The 20,692-nt window shown below is 38.1% G+C and overlaps 1 protein-coding gene across 1 annotated transcript; it reads right to left on the reverse strand.

Annotated features, from left to right (window-relative positions):
• Positions 1-555: 555 nt before the first annotated feature.
• LOC148650234 (histone chaperone asf1b-B) lies at positions 556-20,682 on the reverse strand. The gene is made up of 4 exons (XM_088603836.1): positions 20,127-20,682; positions 13,248-13,363; positions 9,719-9,895; positions 556-2,857 (listed from the first exon to the last, which is right to left on the reverse strand). Exons 1-4 carry the CDS (start codon positions 20,233-20,235, stop codon positions 2,666-2,668), a joined length of 594 nt encoding a protein of 197 aa, XP_088459962.1. The 5' UTR covers positions 20,236-20,682; the 3' UTR covers positions 556-2,665.
• Positions 20,683-20,692: the final 10 nt, after the last annotated feature.

The raw sequence follows: 20,692 nt of genomic DNA on the forward strand, positions 1-20,692 counted from the left end.
TGTGTGTCTCATGGAGAGCCAGCTGGGGTATGTGGAAAGAAATTCCTAATGCAAGAAATTGTATAGGATTAATAAAGTGATATTATTTACATCACCTATAGCTGGAAATGATGTACATAAGAATCATCATCAGATACATCATACCCATCAATGGCACTTATGGACAAAACAGCATAATTATTTGGATTAAGTTGCAACAGCCAAACTTGATTAGGTATGGGCACCTCTTTGACAATTACCTTCAAATACCTTGATGCAAGAGGGGCCTCCCCTAGAATAGTGTTGGCAAAACTGTGCACCACCAGGTGTCGCTATAACTCATCTTTCACTCTCTTTGTAAAACGTATTCTTTGTAAAACTCCAGTGTAAAAATGTTGTAAAGAAGCAAGGGTGACCAAATCCCTTAGAGAAAGATATATTAGCATGCCCTGACCATAACTATAATCTGGTGACAGCTTTCAGACCAAGAACCAGTAGGTGACCTCGAAGGGTGAACCAGATTAGAAGTAACACTTTTAAAGCTTCACTTTATTCTCTCAATCCCAACACACTTGATCATAGTTCTCAGGGCAGATTTATTAGTTTTGCATTATTTACAGTACATAATTCTAAACTGAAACCAGAGCAAAAATTCAAAAGTGACAGGACAAAAAATGTGGAGATGCACAAATATTAATCTGTTCCATAGAAAAGGTTGACCCTACATCCTACCAGGATCCATGATCATATATAAAACACCATTTTCAAATTTCAACTTGGTACTGCACATCCAGTATGAATGCTCTTTTAGAAACTTTCTTCAGTTTAAATTAAATAACCACGTATGGCTAAAATAATCTGTCAGTTTTTAACTTCCTTTTACCATTGAAAAGCAGAATAGAAAGAACGAAACAGTTCAACTTGCCTTGACATGTAGATTTCCTGCACAGTATAAAGCAAGTGTTTCTACTTCCAGAAGCCAGCAGACCAGACAGATAAAATGGACAGAAACACATCCTCTCATAGTGGACACTTCATGTGCTCTCTTAAGAATTCATCACATCTCTGGGCAATATTTTTATTGAATCCTTAAATAATAAATTAAAAAAAGCATTTTCAAAGCATATTGATCTGAAGAATTTGTAACCATCTTGTTTCAAAGCTATATACTGTTACAACTAACTGTTCTTTCATCCTTTTCCTTGGTATTACATTTTCCAGATTTTCAGTGGTTTGGTTTGTTCAAAATTACTTAAACCTCATTCATTGCTTCTCATTATAATGCGCCTATGTACTTTCAATATATACCCTCAATATAAACTCAATTATAAAGAATCCCCCACCAAGGTTACAGGGCTGCTGATATGGAAAATATGGGCCACTAAAACATCTGGTGTAACAATTTAACAACATTCCTCAAACCTCAAACCTCTCAGGTGACAGGAACACTAATTCCAAACCTGTGAACATGGCTAAGATGGCTAGTTCTTAAGACCCTGTATCTCTTTTTTTATTGGAGGTGGTGGGGGATTTGAATCTAACCTTTTGCAGCTTCAGTACAACAAAATTAGCTATCGGGAATAAGAAAAACGGGAACAGAAAAAGGTTAGCAGTGTTGTTAAAACATTTTCTGCAAGCATCTTTTCCACATTTAGATCCAGCCACAATGAAAGATCTACTATTTACTACAGTCAGCATCGATGACACTGCTTAAGTAATACATCACTTGTTACTTATTGTAAACCTTAGTGTTGTTCTGCACTATGTTAGTACAAAACATGAGATCACCAATGTCCTGTCAGAAGCTAAGATTCCCTTTCTCCCTAATTTGTTTTAATATTCCAAATGTAAACTTGTTACACATGGTAAAAAATATTCAGACCTTCACCATATTGTTGTAAAGGAACATAATTCCACTGCAAGAGATTATGTTCAGGGTACATGGAAGAGTTGCCAAGCCACAGTGTGGAGAAATAATTACATACCCATCACAAGCACAGATGTCTGTATACACCGGTCACACAAAAAAAAAGACTTTACCGCTTTCTCATCTGTGAGCTTTCATGAACTTGTACTCCTTTACCAAGATATCCACATGCCCACCAGAGTGCATCACTATATTTAAGAATTAAAAAACTTTTAATAGTACCATTTATAAAACTTTATGTAGAATACAACAAAATACAAAAAAGGAACAGGTGAGAATTTATTTGGAATACATGAAAAAAAGAAAAACATATATACAGATGTTTACAACACCTATCTCAATGCCTGTCCCCCTTAAATCTCCTTTTTTCCTGGTACAGACGAAGATTAAACAGTGTATACTGTGATTTGCTGATGTCCTTTGTGAATCAGCAGTTTGGCATTACTTCTCACAGAGAGCAGTTTCTTACGAAAAGGTGTCCCATTTATGAGAAGTGAAAGATAAAACATCCCAACTCCACACAAAAAAGTGTCAGGCACTGGCTCAGCCAAACCCAGAGAGACTTGTGAGATTTGCCCCCATGGAGGAAAGACTATCTTCCAGGTGGGAGTGGGCACACTGTTGACCTGCTTGAAAGGATTCATTTCGGAGGGAGATCAAGCAATCTCTTGGGGCCCGTTGTCAGGAAGTGCTTTAAGGCTTTGCTGGCAGTGAAGGTGTGTGTGGGGAGAGTTAGGGGGTGGCTAAGTAAACACACGTCTACAAGCAGTCCATGGAGTTGTCAGGTACCAGGCTGAGCCCAGGGCTCTTACTGGGGGTGCAGCTTGGGGGCAGCATGGTGTTGGGCGCTGGGTCGACATTCTCCAAGTCCTCCATCTTGTCTGGAGTGCCCTCCCAGTTGATGTGAAAGCGTGTGACACGTGGATTAGAGGCCAAGATATTTCTCTGGAGCTGAAACAAGACAGGGTGATAAAATATTAGGTGCATTTAAACTAGACTTCATTCTGCCAGGAGTTTGGCATACGCGACTACAAAATGTTGAATTTACACTTGTACGGAACAGCAGGGCTGTTTTTCCCAGTAAGAAAGGTAATTACATTAATGACATGCTAACCATGTGTTATGACAAAGTGGACAAGTCAGAAATAATCTTGTAATGGTTTAACACCAAAAAAATGAACTTATTTCAGTGGTACAACTTAGAAATTAAGCAGTTTCTCCCACAGTATATGTTCCAATTGATAGACTAGAAGGTAAGACTGCAATATATAGTTTTTTGTGCAGACTCTGCTACAAATTCTCTCTCATCTGTAATACAGATGCAGCCATTCAAAACAAGCGGGCGATTACGCAGTCTACCGCGAGTTACCGTAAATTCTCCTATTATACCGCAAGTAAAATAATAGTATCCGGAATTTTCGCAAGGTGGAGCTAATAAAGCTCAACCTCTCATGTTTGAGCTGTCGCCATCAAAGTCTTTAACGAAGATATTATTAATAGTATTAATAATGAACGACCTTGGACAAGCTGTAAACTCAAAGTATTGCCCTGGTCCACATTCTTTTTTTCATTGACTGTCTTTGTAAAAGTAACACCACAGCATTTCGCAATCACGCATTTGTTTCCAATCATGCAAAGTACAGTAATTTATGAGAATCTCCGATTCACCATGCTCATAAAAGAGATTGATTTAGGAACATAAACATATTACTGTATGCAAACTGTACTGTATACACTATGTATATGTATATTTAATGTCTTTACTGTGCCCATTTAAGTACTGAATGTTTATATGGAATTTTACCACTGAAGGGAAATCTTAGTAGCTGAGCATAAAAAGAATAGGAGCATACTGTAATGCGTGTGAAGGCCATAAACAATATTAATTTTGGAACATAAACATACAGTATATGGCTGGTCTTGGTACTTTAAAGAAAACATACACACCAGTATTCCATTTCTCCCTAAACATTTTAAGCATTGAGGTCTTTAACTAACGTGATACCAGAGTCAACAAGCATACTTTTAGAATTTGATTAAAAGGGAATATAATATGGAATCGCGTATCTAAAGAAATTAATAACGATATAATTATATTCACGTACCGCAACACAAGAATTGTACACGCTGTACGATAAAACGTTTCCCTGGCTCAGAGATTTAATAAAACTTCACTCGTACCAAACAAATTTATATTTCTAAATATCACAACATGATCGAATTTAAGTCATTTTAATAACAATGAATAGTCACCTATGCGTTACAATATAAACATTTATATTGATTTAAATCGCCTTTATTTAAAACCCATAAATAAAGTTGATACTGTTTAGACTTTTATTTTATTTAAAACTGTATTACAGCAGCACAATAAAACGTAAATCACTATCTTTGTCTTCTGCGTAATAATGTTCACCTCTCTGTCCAGCAAATTAACAATAGTAATAATAAAGAACTTTATTGTATATGTCGCCTTTAAAGGTGGCTCCTCAAAGCACTTTACAGGATAAAAACAATAACAACAATACTGTTAGGCTGGGCAAGCTTTTTTTTTTAAAGAAATACAAAATTAGATATAATGATGTGTTCCGGCTTAGACATTAATGAAGAGCATAACACGTGGGCGGCGTAGAGGTCGGCTCTGGCTTTCCCATCTACTGTATACACTGCAAGTACAACCCCCCTCTCTGCGGGAGTGCTGGCTGTGATGAATTAAACTGGTTTCACAGGTATTTTCAAAGTAGAAGGGGGCGAGATTTCCAGCGAAAGACACCTCCCCCCCTCCAAAACCAAGGAAGTACAGTACTTACTAGTTAAGAAAGCTAGGCTCCTCAATGAAATCGCTTTAACATACTAATGCGTTGGTGTAACAGTCCAGGCGTGGCAAGCTTCTAATGTCAACCCGACTATGGCAAAAGGAACCCTTCTTTCATTGGAAGACAATGAACATATTCTAGCCCTAAATAAATTAATAGCAAACACGGTTTACATAAAATACATAGTCTAGCCTTTGTCACTAATGAAACCACTAAATAAAAGACATAAATATAGAAATCTTAAGATTTTTAAAATACATGACTTTGCTAAAATTTATTTAAAAATAAAAACGATTACAAACGCCAGCAGAGAGAGAACAGGGGAGGGGTGTTGGTTTTGCATAAGGGGCGGGGCTATGGAAAGTAGGTATGTTTGGGAATGTGTAGTTACATGTTCTGGCTGTTTGTGAATTATCGTTGTTGAGTATGGAGTGTTGAGGTATTGATTTTGTGTAATGCTTATGTTGAAAACTGAGGTGGATTTTGTTTATGATAAAGAGGATAAACTGGGATGGGAGGAGGGTTTGGTTTTGCATAAGGGGCAGGATTATGATAATTGGAGGAATTTGAGAGTTTAATGGTTTGATATATTTGATTTTGTTTTTTGTGGTTGTTATCTATGTTTTTGGTTGGTATTATGTTTATATGGTTGTTTTTATTGGTTGGTCGTTATTATGGTTATTATGTTTATTGTGTCATTTTTGATTATTTTGATTACTTAATCAAGATAGAGAGAGCGAGCGCCTTCTTTTTACTTTTGTAGCCAAAGGGCCTTGCAGATCAGATTCCCTTCCCCCTACGGAAAGACAGACACATGTTTTCACAGTTTAGAAGCCGCTCTTCAGACGCGAGCAGCCCCTAGATAAAACATCAACTTTATTTAAACTCCAACTTTTAAAATACACGTTTCGAATAGAAAGAAATCATCTTCCTGGTACAGTATGTATAGCAGACCAGCACGTCTTTTTTCTCCAATCAGAGGGGTGTCAGATGGTGTCAGCCAATCACTATTATGAAGCCCTACCATAATCTCTGGTATAGGGAGACCCCAGAATTCTGTCCCATAGTTTAGATAGATGATAGATACTTTTATTGATCCCATGAGGGAAATAAAGTAAATCATTTTCATTTTAGGAAATTATTAAACGCTCGGTTAAAAGCAAAGGAGATTGTCTGTTATAGTGGACATAAAAACAAGTTTGCTGCGGCGTTATTGGAAACCCAAATTTAACAAAAAATCGCTGACATTATATCCTAGAAGACACAGACTTCGGCGCCAGACCGGGAGAATGCCTGCAGCGTAAAAGAAAATGCCTGATTAACTAGGGATTGGACAGTTTCCAGGTGCTTGTACAATTGATGGAAATGTTCAAATAAATGTGCAAAAGAAATAAACAAAATAATCATTTATTTCTTTATCATATTGGCTAGCTAATGTCCTCTCTTTGCTAGTTAGTGGCTGTGTTTCTGCGTTGGGTAGCAATTCTTGGGTAAACTACCAAGACCAGCCATACACAGTACAGTTTACATACAGTAATGTTTTTGTTCCTAAATTAATATCGTTTATGACCTCCAGATGCGTTATGCTCCTCTTCTTTTTATGCTCAGCTACTAAAATTTCCCTTTAGTGGTAATATTCCATATAAATATTCAATACTAAGCGGATTAATATGTGCACAGTAAAGAGATTAAATGATTAAATCTTTTCACTATCAACCAATGCACCACGAGTGCCCCTGTCGGTCATTTTGGCCAGCCAATCACTTACCACGGTGCCCTGCGGTGGCTTGTGGGTAGTTTACCATACCGCGGGTTTGTACCGTGCATTTTGAATGGCTGTATCTGTATGCAGCTGCCACATGAAAATATTCTTGCTGTGCAGGTCCACTCACCAGGAAGAGAGGATGCATTCCTGAATCAACTCTATGGAAATACACCTGAATAAAGCATCTTTATTGGCTTTAGACTGAGAGCTACTGCAATTGTTTACTGACTCCTTTCAAGATATTCAGTGATCAATGACAGATACTGGCAGGCACAAATATTGATCTTCCAGTAAATTTTAAATCTGCAAACCCATAGTTTCATATCTGTTGGTCATTCTTTTGGTTTTGTTGCCTCTTTTTAAGAAGAGTTTCCAGGCAGCTAAACACCCATTTTTGTATTAACGTACATTTTTCTGTTCTTAAGGGAATATTTACATTTCCACCTCTAATAAAGTAGTTCTCAAGATCTCTGCTAGACTGCTGCTTATCACATACATAGTCTGTCCCTATATTCCTTTTGGATAGCCCTTTTCTCCCTCAAACATTTGTACTGTGAACAGTACCTTGTTTCACAAACTGTAGCCAGCTTTCAAGTGTCATCGATAGGGTGTGTGCTCTTTTCCCCATTGATAAATTCCAGACTTTTTCCAGACTGTCTCCAGGCAGCTTTTTTAATATTTCAAGACCCATCTATAACTTTCGTGTTTTAAACACATACATGCTTTGTTGACATTTTTCATGTGACTAATGACCACCTTAACGAATAGAACCTCAAATTAATTAACACATAATATATATCCATATTGCAGTTTTTCCATTTTTACCACTTTTTCTGCTGCTTTGACCCCTTTTGGTCTAGATATTGTGAAATATATTAAAAATATCAATGCAAACACAAATGGATGAGTCAGAAAACACATTTTGTGCAGACAAATCTTAATTTGTATTGCTGAACATTTCTATGTGCAAATTTGCAACATTAATAATGGCCCAAGCAGAGTGATGATGTTTTGGCAAATTAAGTCAGAATTCTTTGCCAAAGTTCTAGAATTTGCTCCGCTACAGCATGAAGACTACTTAAGCAATAAGGCACGAGAGGCCGTGTTATATTGTGGATAGTTAAAAGTTAAAAGGTGTTGTTAGACCCGATGCGAAGTTTTTATAAAACAGTCCCCAAATATGTGATTGTTGTATGCAATGAATTTTAATGAAAAAATGTTTTAACACGAAAATTAATCTGTTTACGTTCCTCCCCGAGAATATAGTCCCTTGTTGCTACGCAACGCAGAAACACAGCCATAAGTAACTAACTAGCAAAGAGAGGACATTAGCTAGCCAATATGATAAAGGAATAAATTACTTGTTTTTTGTTTATTTCTTTAGCACATTTATTTGAACATTTCCATTGATCACACAAGCATTGAAAAACTGTCCAATCCCTAGTTTGTCAGGCATTTTCTTTTTCGCTGCAGGAGTACTCCCACTGGTGCTGGTCTCAGTGTCTGCCAGGATATCACTCCAGCGCTTTATAATTAAAATTGGGTTTCCAATAACACCGTAGCGAACTCTCATTTTTATGTCCACTATAACAGACAACCTCCCTTGCTTTTAACCGAGTGTTTGATAATTTCTAAGAATGAAAATGATTTAAACTATGCGACACTATAATTCAACAAGAGCACAAAAAATTACAAGGATCCTCAAGAGTGCAACAAAGACAGCAGAAGATGCATGTATCAAATACCTGAGAATCCAAGCTTTTTTATCTACACTATACGATTGATATTTCTTTATTACAAAGTAAAAGTCAAAATTCCTTTCGTGGTGTGCGTATATCAGAGAATACAGCACGGCTTCGAAAGCGTGTCAGCCAATCAAATTTCAGGACTGGAACTATCCGTTTTATAAAACGTCTTATATCACAATCCAATATTTTCTGAAGACTACAGCTTGACTACATTTCACATTGAGAAAATTATCTAGCTTTGATGAATGTATTTCTATTACAATCTTTTGATATTCATTCATGTTTTTAGTTAAGACTAAATATATTTTCCCAGATATTTATAATCAACTTATTTCTATTGGACAAAATTATCTGGCTAATTCTGACATTCTTCCCTGTGAGGTAGTATTACTTTTTCAGCATTTTTACAAAAGTCATCTGGCTAATTTGAGTTTACTTTAACGAACTATCTGATCAGTTAGCACAGCAGGACTGGAGTTTGACTGTAACTGTAATTATCATTTGCGGCCCCATTTGTGTCACAAATCAGTCACTCTCAAAACGTAAACATTACTGTTAGCTAGATGTCTTACACACTGATTACATGTTCAGTTTACAATAGCAAACTCTTAGCATGTTTCACACCCAAAGAAAGCTCCACAGCCAAAACGTTGCGTTTTCTTTTTTCCTCTTTTCAGCAATGAATAAACGTATTACTTCGCATGATTGACTCTCCGAGTACAGTCGAGTTTGGTTCTGCATAGGCTCTTGAATTCTGTATTTATGCTACCCTGAATATCAATATTGATACTCTGCAATGAGCTGTCGAATTTAAGAGAAGGCAGTTGAGAAGACTAACGGTTTGTAAGTCCATATTAGCTAGCTAAACAGAAAACATTGAAGACCATACGGGATTGTTGCACCATCATGAGAATATTGTGTTGCTTAATTCTAATCACATAATCACACTGTATTTGTGATGTTTGCTGCAGGGACCACATGAGCAATTGTGCATGTATGTCAAAGGTTTAAATTAAATATTAAATATACAAGATCCCAATCTAACTGAAATCCCAAATCAACTCTGCCTCCTTACTTAATTTTAACATGGGGAGATTTCAGTTTCATTGGCTTAGCAACTTTCAGGTACCCAGCCAACTGCAGTCTCAGATGAACACTAATAACAGCTCTAAGATTTTGATTTCAGAAATACGGAGAAGGTTAGGTATGTTTAACACCAATACACCTGTGTGTAGTGAACTTCATTAGGTAAGCATTATTTTGATACTAAAATTTCCACACTTTTTCCTAGCTTATTTCTCATTTTTTAAACTTTTCCAGGTTCAGCATTCCATCAGGAAAGTCATTTGGTAAAGCAAAGTGATATTGTGATTTGATATGCTTTTTGCATTATCAATGTTCCTGCCAAAATATAAACTTTTAGATGACTACAAAAAGTACATTTATGGGAATCAAAACTCCCCAAGAACTCTGCACCACCCACCTGTGAATAGTCTGGTTTGAGAGGGGGGTTTTCCCGGAGCTCTGGGTCAGTGTACTCGTTGTTGACATAGTAGCCAACCCGAATGAACTCCTGGCCTCTGTAGGTGCAGGTGATCAAGACCACCGTCACACCCACCGCGTCACTCTCCGGAATGAGGCTGGTGTTCGGGGCATCCGCCTGTCCGAAAGGAGGACTTCGGTTAGGGAGCAAAAACCTTGCACAGAAAAAAAAGCTGTCCAACAGGGATGGCCAGCAACACAGACGCCAGTGGAGACCACATTGAAAAGTTAACTTATTAATATGACAGAAGTTTAGCACTGGGTCCTGAGATATAGTGGTGCCGTATGTATGGATTTTGCATGGTTCTCCACAGGAGCAGAGAAGGGACACAAATTTAATTTGTCGTAGAGTTTTCTGTAGTTCTTTCGTCATACGTCTTTGGCTCTCAAGTTAATCAGGTTAAAAATGGCTCTTAACTTCATCACATGGTTTTCCAATACACCATTTAACTGCCCTAGGATCTCATCAACTGGTCTTTTGAAGCCTTGTTGCTAGACCGAATGACATATGGGACCGGTGGCTATTGGTCTCAACTGCACTCCTGCAACCTGAAAACAATTATATGATTATGTGTGGGGAGTGGACCTTTTGAAACCATATTGCGATACTAGGATGTACAAACACCTGCATTACATTACAGAGCTAATTCGCATTCTGCTTATGTGTGTGAGCTTAAAAACAGACTTCAGGAGCAAAGAAAACAGGGGACACAGTCTAGCGCTTTGCAGAAAACACACTTCCAGTATTGACAGCAGATTGGACTTCAATAGGCACTTAGCAGAAGCAGCATAGGATAGGCAGTTTCTTCTGTGCTAAGATTCACCCTCTATACTGTAACAGGGCCTCTACTGCTTCAAGTAACCCATTAAAATTTATTATTAGTCCCATTCATTACAAGTTATCTGCACATAAAGAAAAGCACACAGCATGAACATGTTTCCTATTTCTCAGAACTGATGTATACTCTGCTGCCATGTTTTTAAAATAAATCCACAATTGACACTAAAAAGTGCAACAAAATAACTGCAGTTCTTGGTCCAGTAACCAAAAACAAAATGATTTAAACTTACTTGTTTCATTATGCAAGAATTTTGCAATAACTATGAGACTGAATGTTTACCAATGTCAAAATAATATTTTATAATAGTCATATTAGCTAGCCACAGAATAAATCAAAGTCAAAAATTAAATTGTAGCATTACGTTTCAATCAACCAAGAATCTGTTGATCAAATAAATATAATGAAACACTAGTCTTCAAAGCAGGCATAATGAGAGTAATTTTCAATAGCACAAAAATGCATACAGCTACAGAGTGTCAAGAATATTTGCCATTATTAAACCAATTAATTTGTAAAAATGAGATTAATATGAATGATAAGTGCATTTCGCTTCTGAGTAATTTAACGCAGTACATTTGATCTTATTTGAACAAAAACAAATTGTTCAACCCAGTAATTTCAAGGAATTACAGAATTGCAAAGGTCAATACGTGGTTGCATACAAATCCATGACACTCACAACTCACCGAACTCACCAAACGTTAACCATTCAAGAGGTTAAGAGGTTATGCTGTTATGCTTTTACCTATTCTCAGGATGCTCAAACTTCAATCCTCTCTCAATTGGATTTAAATCCAGAGAAACTTGGACAGTCAAATATTTTCTAGTATTTTCCTGATAACTATTTGGATGGCGTTGGTCATATTTTAGGTCACTGTTATGCTGCATGATAAAGCATTGAAAAAGCTGTATATCAATTTGTTCTAAGCAGGAATTGTGATGTAACAATAATAGTCTGCCTTCTACTGCATCCATTGTCTGTTACAAGACCAGGTCCACAGTTGGCCATTTGTGGCCTCACCACGACATTATCTCCATCATTTTTCAAAAAGGAGGTGGTTTTCTTTAAAACACATGCACTTTTTTCTCCAGTTACTTTGGTAAAGAATTTTCTTGATCATACCCGTAAGATTTTAACCTCAAACTCCTCTGTGTCCGTTTTCAGTGACCTATGGATTTTGACAACTTCAGTCCTGCACTGGAAGTTGGCACTTTCTCTGATAGGACTGTTTCAGAATTTTTTATAATTTTTCTGTCATCACCTGTAAATTTTCTTCTTGGTGAAAATGGTTTTAGTTCTTCAGAGTTTTGTTTTAAAATTCAAATAAAAAATTTAACTACACTTTTTAGTTTTCATTTTGACTTTTGACAAGGGGCTCCAAACAAACTCAAAGCAAAGCAGACAGACAGAACACCCACAGCTCTTTTATGAGCTTAATTACACAACACCTGACCAACATGTTACCACTAGTCATCCACTTGTCCCAGTAATTTTCTTCCCTCAAGTTAAAAAGGCTTAACACTAACAAATTGTTTAATTGACCCAGAAGGAGAGAACTGAACTGACCAATAAAAAAAATTGCTTAACTAGTTAGGAGTTACATGAGAAATCAGTTCATACACTGGCACTTTTTGTAGACTTCACTGTCCCAATTAACTCTGGGAAGGCACTGTATATTTTGCAAGGAGGGAGGAAGCAGCACTTTATTTCAAATGCATGGTGCCACTGATAGATATAATTTGTCACAGATAAAAATTCCAGGAATTAATTGCAAAACACTGTCGGTGTCGGTGAAACACTGCACTTTTGTCCAGAGTCACTAATTAGACAATAGTCCACTGCATTGAACTTTACTTGTTTTCAGTGGTTCACAACAATCAATCAGTTGTACCAAAGTTGCCTCACTTTTTACAGTTACATAACAGTAACCAAAAAGGTCTTAATATAGAAAATGGTGTATATTTTGTAACGTGGTGTCCAAAATAATATAACTACTCTGGAATCAGTCCTAGACTGGCAGTCTAGAATGAAATGAAGCTATTTAGTCATGAACAGAGAAGATTATGAGGGGAAATTGACAGAAGCATTCTAAATCTGCAGAGGCACCAAGTCAACCCAGTGGCCTTTTCAGATTGAACAATGAAGCAAACCTGTGGGCACATGTGGAAACTACACAGAAATGCATTCAAAAGCAAGAACAGAAGGAAGTTCATTACCCAAAGGGTCGTGGGGTTGAAATAGGCTAGCAAGTTATGTGGTCAAACCCAATACTTCATACAAGAAATGGGTGGATGAGTACTAAAAGATCTAGCTAGGCCAGATATAGCCTCCTCTCATTTTTAACCTCATGTTCTAATTCAGCATGCAGAATACACATAACTTTACTGTGCAAAACTGTGACACATACTCTCACACACAATTACTGCAAAAAGGGTAATACGCAGTTTCTCCAATTAGGTGGTGATAAAACGCAACAGTCTGCCCATTTCTGTACCATCAAATGGCAGTGCCATTTGTTAAGAACATTTACAAATGTCCAACACTGAATCCATAGGCAAAAAACCTCTACAGTCCTGCCTTCCCAGATTGGTATATGTTTACCTAATCCAATTAATCTTTACACCCACCTGGAACACAAACATGTGTCTTCCTGCTGGAACTGGACCAACGAGAACAGAATCAAGAGTTTGGTCATATTCCTCACTCTCGGCAGAACCCACATAAATGATCTTCCACTCCAAATCTGAAAGATATACAAACAGAGGAAAATAAAGCTATTTCTAACAGTCTCATGAGAACCATACACGATTGTAAATAGCTTTTATTCTGTTACCTTTAACATCCTTGAACAAGGAACAGCAGTAATGAGGACAAAGAAATATGAAATGGCAGGCCTATATCTAAATTTTCTATGGTCTTTTGATTAAAGTCCTAACAGTAATTGTCAAATTCCTTGCTGCTGACAGTCAGGGAAATGCTTCTGGATGCAACACTAGTTAATGGTTGGATAACAGTAAAGAGGTGAATGTTGAAATATGGTAATATGGCATTAATTAGTGGAGTACCACAGCGACCTGTATTAGAACAACTGTTGCTCTAATGTCAATCTAGATTCCAGTATAATAAACTCACAGATGATACCCAAGTAGGAGGATTAACCATCATAGTAGATGAAATTCAGAAACACTTAAGGATGGGGTAAACACGTGACAGATTACATTTAAATGTAAATAAGTACAGAATGTCACTTATGAAGCACCTATGAAATCACCATCTTCTTGGTGGTGGTGGAGGGGAGTCCCCATTACCTGTAAAGCGCTTTGAGTGGAGTGTCCAGAAAAGCGCTATATAAGTGTAAGCAATTATTATTACTATTATTATATTTTAGATAACAAAGCAAAAAATAGAACACAGATTGAGATGTTACAATTGAACATGTATACTATTAAAACTATTTAAAATAATACACAATTGTATTCACCATGCTGAATAAAAAATGACTGCTCTCTCAAATCAATCCATAAGTTACCAGACATATTCCTGGGCTTAATGCCCTACAATGACAAGCTAAAAGAAAATAATATTTTGAGACCTGAATACAGAATAGCAGAGGACACCAACACAAATTAATGGGGAGTGCTTTGAAAAATCAATTTTATCAGTTCCTTAACACTCCGCAAGACACGAGGCTGAAGTATGCTCCTTATTTGCGTTTTTCGTTCCAAGTTAAATGCTGCTGCTGCTGTGTTATGTTGCCTTTCACCTGTAGATGGCTCTCTACAGTCATTTTTAAATGTACTAATCCAGATGGATTACTCTACATATCTGCAGTAAAGGGGAATATGTAAGTAAATAGTAACTGTCGAACTTGCATTTTTGTATGAAACATTTAAGAAAATCAAAAACCAATTTTCAAAACACACAATAACACAAACTGGCATGTTAGACAACGAGTAAATAAGACAAAGACAAAACATGAATTCACTGGCACTTTCTGCATATTTACCACGACCTTGCCTTCTGATCATTAAAAGTCTAAAATTATTGCATTTTACAAGACATTTTAATATAGCAGTACTAAATGGGACATTTAGAACATGGCATATGAGAATATATGGTTAACCGAGGATGAGCAAAGGGTGATGGCACTTTCTGCTTATTGCTATGAACCTACCCCCTGGTTATAAAAACGTCTCAAAATTCTGACACTGAGATATGAGAGACAATGTAACAAGACTGTCAAAACCCTGAAGTACAAGAAATTGTACTGTACTGTTTTTTAAATATGACCCTGTGAACATGACATGAGAGAATACATTGGCAAATGGTGATTACACTTTCTGCTGAATTGCTGTGGCCCTCCCTACTGATTACAAAATTGTCTCATAATTCTGAAACTGTGGTGTGAGAGAATGTGACACTGTCAAAATCCTGAGGTGAAAGAAAAATTACTGTACCATTTTTTAAATATGACCCTGTGAACTTGGCATGTGAGGATTTATAGTCAACAAAATAGCGCACCTTCTGCCGATTAGCTTTGTCCCTCTTTCCTCATGACCAAAACATCTTAATATTGCGACACTAAGGTAAGAGAGACAAAATCACTCATCATGTACATTTGTACTTACAACACTTCACTGTTGCATTTCTGTGTTGTGACATTCTGCACATGGCATGTTAAAGTATATAGAAAACCAGGACAGGACAGATCAGGACAGGCTAACTGCAACTTTAGTATGACATAAAATATGCTTCAATGCCAGAATAAATAATCATGGAAAAATGCCCACAGTGGTCATTCATAGTTGTTATTATAGGAATGTTATATAGCAGGTGGGTAGCTGTGTCAGCATGCATAGGCTGCAAAGGAAGAAGTAATAGGTTTATTCCATGTTGAAAAGAGAAGAAAGGAATCAACTTTGCGGCTGTGGAACCTTCTACAGGCGTAAGAAAGATAGGGCAGTCAGGAAAGATAATTATCTTTTTATCTTTGCTGACTGCAGTTTATCTATGGTGACAACATCAAAAAAGTTAAGGACTTTTTATGGGTAACAGGTCCACATCATATTCCTTTTATAACTAACCTCATCAGATCCCTCAACTCCCAGCACTACCAGTTTCTCACTTCTCAACCTACCTAACCTTGTTGTTACTATACCCCCTGCCCTTTCCCTTTCACAGGATGAGCGATCTCTTCTCAACAAAGGCCTCAGTTTTGTACTAGTCCAGAAGAAGCTGGACATCCTGCAAACCCAAGTCGATCTCAACCGCTTTTACCAAAAGATTCTATTACTTCCTATACTTAAATTCAGAAGACAACGGAGGAGAGGAACCAAGAACTCCTTAGTAAGGAAAAAAAAAACTCTAGGGGGCCAAGGTCAACTGGCTGCCCAACCCCTTTGGGAATCCTTACATTATATTATTTAAAAAAAAAACGATTAATCCATCTCTCCATCATGTCTTCTGTGTGTTAGTACTCCATGTAGATCTCTGTAGACCAGTAAATTCCTCCTAACAATAGCTATATCCACGATGTCCCTCTTGGATCCATTGCAGTGATGCAGCATCCAACTCAGATGGTGCCCAGCCCAGGCACCATCCGGACATGTAGGGAAGAGAATAGGATAGTTTGGTAAGAACAGATGTATCTACCTGGTGGGCCAACACGGAGACACACAATGGCATGTACAGCAGCACCTGCAGCAATGGTTGCAGCAGGCTATAATGTAAGGTGTGAGTAGGCTAAGCTGAAGCAATAGGTCTTCAGTGTGGATTTGAATACAGAGATTGACTCAGCATCTTGAATATGGGGTGGGAGACTGTTCCATAAGCTAGGGGCCCTGTAACTAAAGGCTTTACCGCCAACTGTTATTTTATTAATTTGGGGAATTTGAAGAAGACCTGCATTCTGTGATCTAAGCAGGCGACCTGGATGGTAAACGCAACTATGAATGTCCACTGTGCGCATTTTTCTATGATTATTTATTCTGGCACTGAAGCATATTTTATGCCATAACAAAGTGTCCTAATCACTGAAAAAATATGTTTTTCATTCAGAAAGTAAGACAATGACAAATCACTATGAGTTGCAGTTAGCCTGTCCTGATCTAGGTTTTCTATATACTTTAACATGCCATGTGCAGAATGTCACAACGCAGAAATGCAACAGTGAAGTTTTGTAATTACAAGTGTGCAATTTGGACATAATTTGCATAGTCCGTTACATTGTGTCTCACATCCCAGTGTCAGAATTTTGAGACGTTTTTATAATCAGGAGGGAGGGCCATAGCAATTCAGCAGAAAGTGAAATCACTGTTTGCCAATGTCTTCTTACATGCCACGTTCAGAGGGTCATATTTTAAAAAATGGTACAGTAAAATTTCTTGTACTTCAGGGTTTTGACAGTCTGTCATTGTCTCTCACACCTTGGTGTCAGAATTGCGAGACAATTTTGCAATCAGGAGGGAGGGCCACAGCAATACAGCAGAAAGTGCAATCACCATTTGCCAATGTGTTCTCTCATGCCATGTTCAGATGGTCATATTTTAAATAAAGGTACAGTAAAATTTATTATACTTCAGGATTTTGACAGTCTGTCACATTGACTCTCACACCTCGGTGTCAGAATTGTGAGACGAGTTTGCAATCAGGGGGGAGGGACATACAGCAATACAGCAAAAGTGCAATCAGCTTTTCCTAATGCATTCTCACATGCCACGTACAGTTTTTTTTAAAGATGACCCTCTGAACAGTAAAATTTCCTGAAGTTCAGGATTTCGAGAGCCTGTAACATTGACACTCACACCTCAGTGTCAGAACTGTGAGACGATTTTATCATTGGGGGGAGGACCGTAATAATAAGCAGAAAGTGCAATCACCTTCTCCCAGTGTAAGTTCGTGTAATTCTGAGTTTTTAAAATTGGTTTGCGATTTTCTGAAATATATTCCACACAAAAACACAACTTGGACAGTTGCCATTTATTTGGATATTCTCTTTCACTGAGGAAGTCTGGGGCAGAGCGGTGGCTCTGTGGCTAAGGATCTGTGCCTGTGGCTGGAAGGTTGCCGGTTCAAATCCCGCAGCCGGCAGAGGAATCCTACTCCGTTGGGCTCCTGAGCAAGGCCCTTAACCCCAACTGCTCCAGGGGCGCCGTACAATGGCAGACCCCAGGCTCTCTCCCTATCATTGCTGTGTGTCTCATGGAGAGCACATGCACATGCATGGGTATGTGAAAAGATAATTCCTAATGCAAGAAATTGTAAAGGGTTAATAAAGTGATGTTTTTATTATTATGTCTACAGTATTCCATCTGGATTAGTACTGACCAAAGAGAGCCATCTACAGGCGAAAGGCGATATAACATCACAGCAGCAGCATTTAAGGTGGAAAGAAAAACGCAAATAAGAAGCCAACTTCAGCCTCGTATGAAAGACCTAGGTACATGTGATCACTGTAACAGCGCACGCTGATTCAGGGTGCTCAGACATCTGAAACGTATTACAATTAATACCGAAGTGCCACCCCAAGGCTGTCATGTTAATGGATAAAAGATCAGATCACTTTATTGGCCATATACAATTTCATATATTAGGAATTTGTCTTTTCGCATACCCCAGCTTGCTCTCCATGAGACACAGACAGGGAGAGAAGCTTGGGGTCAGAGGGCAGAGTCAGCCGTTTATACAGCGCCCCTGGAGCAGTTGGGGTTAAGGGCCTTACTCAGGGGCCCAACAGAGTAGGATTCCTCTGCCGGCCGCAGGGTTTGAGCCAGCAACCTTCCAGCCACAGATGCAGATCCTTAGCCACAGAGCCACCGCACCACCCCGCCCTGAAAATCATGGTGACAGCTGGGTTTGAACCCCCAACCTCTAGCACACAAGGCACACGCCTCAGCCATTACACCAACGTGCCACTTAACTTAAAATTAGGTAAAGGGTCTTTTCCAACATTTGGAACAGCCCATTCATTATATAAAATCATTAATGTCCAAAAATCACAATGTAATCAAATTACTTAAAAACCCACCAACTGTCGAGCAGGAATTTTAAACACACAAATACAATGAAATAGTTTAGTTGTGTAGCTATGACAGCATGCATAGGCTGCAAAGAACAAGTAATAGGTTTACTCCATGCTGAATAAAGAAGAAAACAACGTTTCGGCTGTGGAGCCTTCTTCGGTTGTGACACTTGTTCCTACACAAATACAATGCCAGCTTAAAGTTAAACGGGCTTGAACTGGTATGACTGAACTCTAAAAGCTTTGATCTTGGGCGCCAGAATATCGCAGCACAGCAAAAGATAAAGTAACATTGAAAATGTTAATTTTCAGAATTACTGCAAGACATGAAATGTGTTTAATTAAAACAACTAAATATATTCAGACGGAAACCAATATTGCCCCACTACAAATTAACACGTTACAAAGGTACAATTAATCATACAGTTTATTAAAATGAAAATATAATCCAAACTGTCACAGTGAATATATATTTGTTTTTGAACAGTCTTCAATACCCAGAATATTTTAATATAAACTTTAAGAAGTAAATGTTTCATTGAAACATTGAACGTTATATTTACTTATGAATATTACCAAGCAGCTTCGGATAAACAATTCTTTATTTGAACACCTCTAAGTTACTAATGAGTAACTTGGAAACTTCAAAATGAAGACACCAACCGTCTCGGCGTCAAATTAATGTGGTTGCAGAATACTACCTCTAGCTCTGCGTGAAACAAAAGCTTCTCCCGCAATTTCCATTCGGTCAGGAGCTACAGTCATAGTAACTCGCTTTGGAACCAATCGGATACACAACAGATGCTAAAACACACGCCCCCGTATCATCAGCCGCCCAATCAGATAGAAGAGGCATGGATTCTATAATTTTTTTCCGCTAGCTTGCTTTAAGTCCCCGCCGGCGCCAAAATTCAAAGATTACCATCTTTAAACTAAGTAATGGAAAGGAAGTTTAATTAAGAAAAAAGCGAAATGCTTCTAACCAGAGAAAGAATCAAACGAATTATCGCGGTCATAAATCTCAGAGAATCAGTTACTTTAAATTGCTTGCATTTTGACTGTTAGACTGCGGGTGAACTAGTTAGGCCTGTTCACCTAACTGATATAATATAGCCCTTACGTTTCTTGACATTAAGAAAATCTACGAAAATGAAACAATTTATCTGTAAAAATGTTGGAAAATGCTCAAGTTACATCTATTATAAATTCGTTCAACTACAAAACTAAATTGCATCAAAGTACTAGCAAACAATAGATTATAAGATTATAATAGTTTTTCATAACAGCGCTTTACGATAGGCTTTCTACTCCACCTAAAATCTGAACAGCAAAGTGTCACACCAGCTCATGCAACAAAATTAGAGATGTGCTCGCCCCTTGAGTACCTACGATTTCTCCCCGCCATTTCGGCAGGACGCACTTTGCACCTGGGATAAGGCAGAAAAAAGGCTGCCTGACATCCGCAGCCCAAGGGAGATGCGCTTACCTTCGGGAAGGTCTTCCATGCACTCGAAAGTGATTTCAAACTGGAAGGGGTTTCCGAAGGGACTCGGGTTGTCCAGGACGGCAACGTTCAGCACTTGCACCTTCGCCATTTCTGCAGCTGCCCGGCCAACTCGCGGTGCAAAACAATAATTATCCGAGTCACTCAAAGGGACAAAACTGTGTAGAAACCCCCAAATCCCGTCTTTGCACTGCTGAGGATCTAGTTACAGAGAACCGTGCGCTCTAACAGGGGGTGACGGCTCCTTACTAAAACTAAAAAGTATATTTTTTCCTTACGAAAGTGAAGAATTTCCTGTATTTATACGTCGCTTATTTAAAATGAGTCTTGGTACCAGATCTTCATTTTCTGCATCCACACACCAAAGGTTTTCGAAGTTTTTTGTTCCTGACAAGAGGGGGGACTCAAACCTTCGGATCCGGACAGAAAGTGTATGAAAAGTTTCAAAAATATGTTTCCCTCCAAACGTCACAAACCCGTTCCCTTCGCGGTCTGCCCGAGAGAAAGAAAGAAACTCGCTCCCGCCAGCGTTCACAGCAGCCTCCGCC

Source organism: Lepisosteus platostomus, chromosome 13, assembly GCF_059453375.1.
Source record: "Lepisosteus platostomus isolate fLepPlt1 chromosome 13, fLepPlt1.hap1, whole genome shotgun sequence".
Classification (NCBI taxonomy): domain Eukaryota; kingdom Metazoa; phylum Chordata; class Actinopteri; order Semionotiformes; family Lepisosteidae; genus Lepisosteus; species Lepisosteus platostomus.

Bases quoted from the DNA above. Each gene is read 5' to 3' on its own strand.
- LOC148650234 (XM_088603836.1), bottom strand. From the start codon at position 20,235: ATGGCGAAGGTGCAAGTGCTGAACGTTGCCGTCCTGGACAACCCGAGT. The intron at 13,364-20,126 runs GTAAGCGCATCT...TATATCTTTCAG, and splicing joins CATGGAAGACCTTCCCGAAG to ATTTGGAGTGGAAGATCATT. The intron at 9,896-13,247 runs GTGGGTGTAAAG...CCTTTCGGACAG, and splicing joins GACACATGTTTGTGTTCCAG to GCGGATGCCCCGAACACCAG.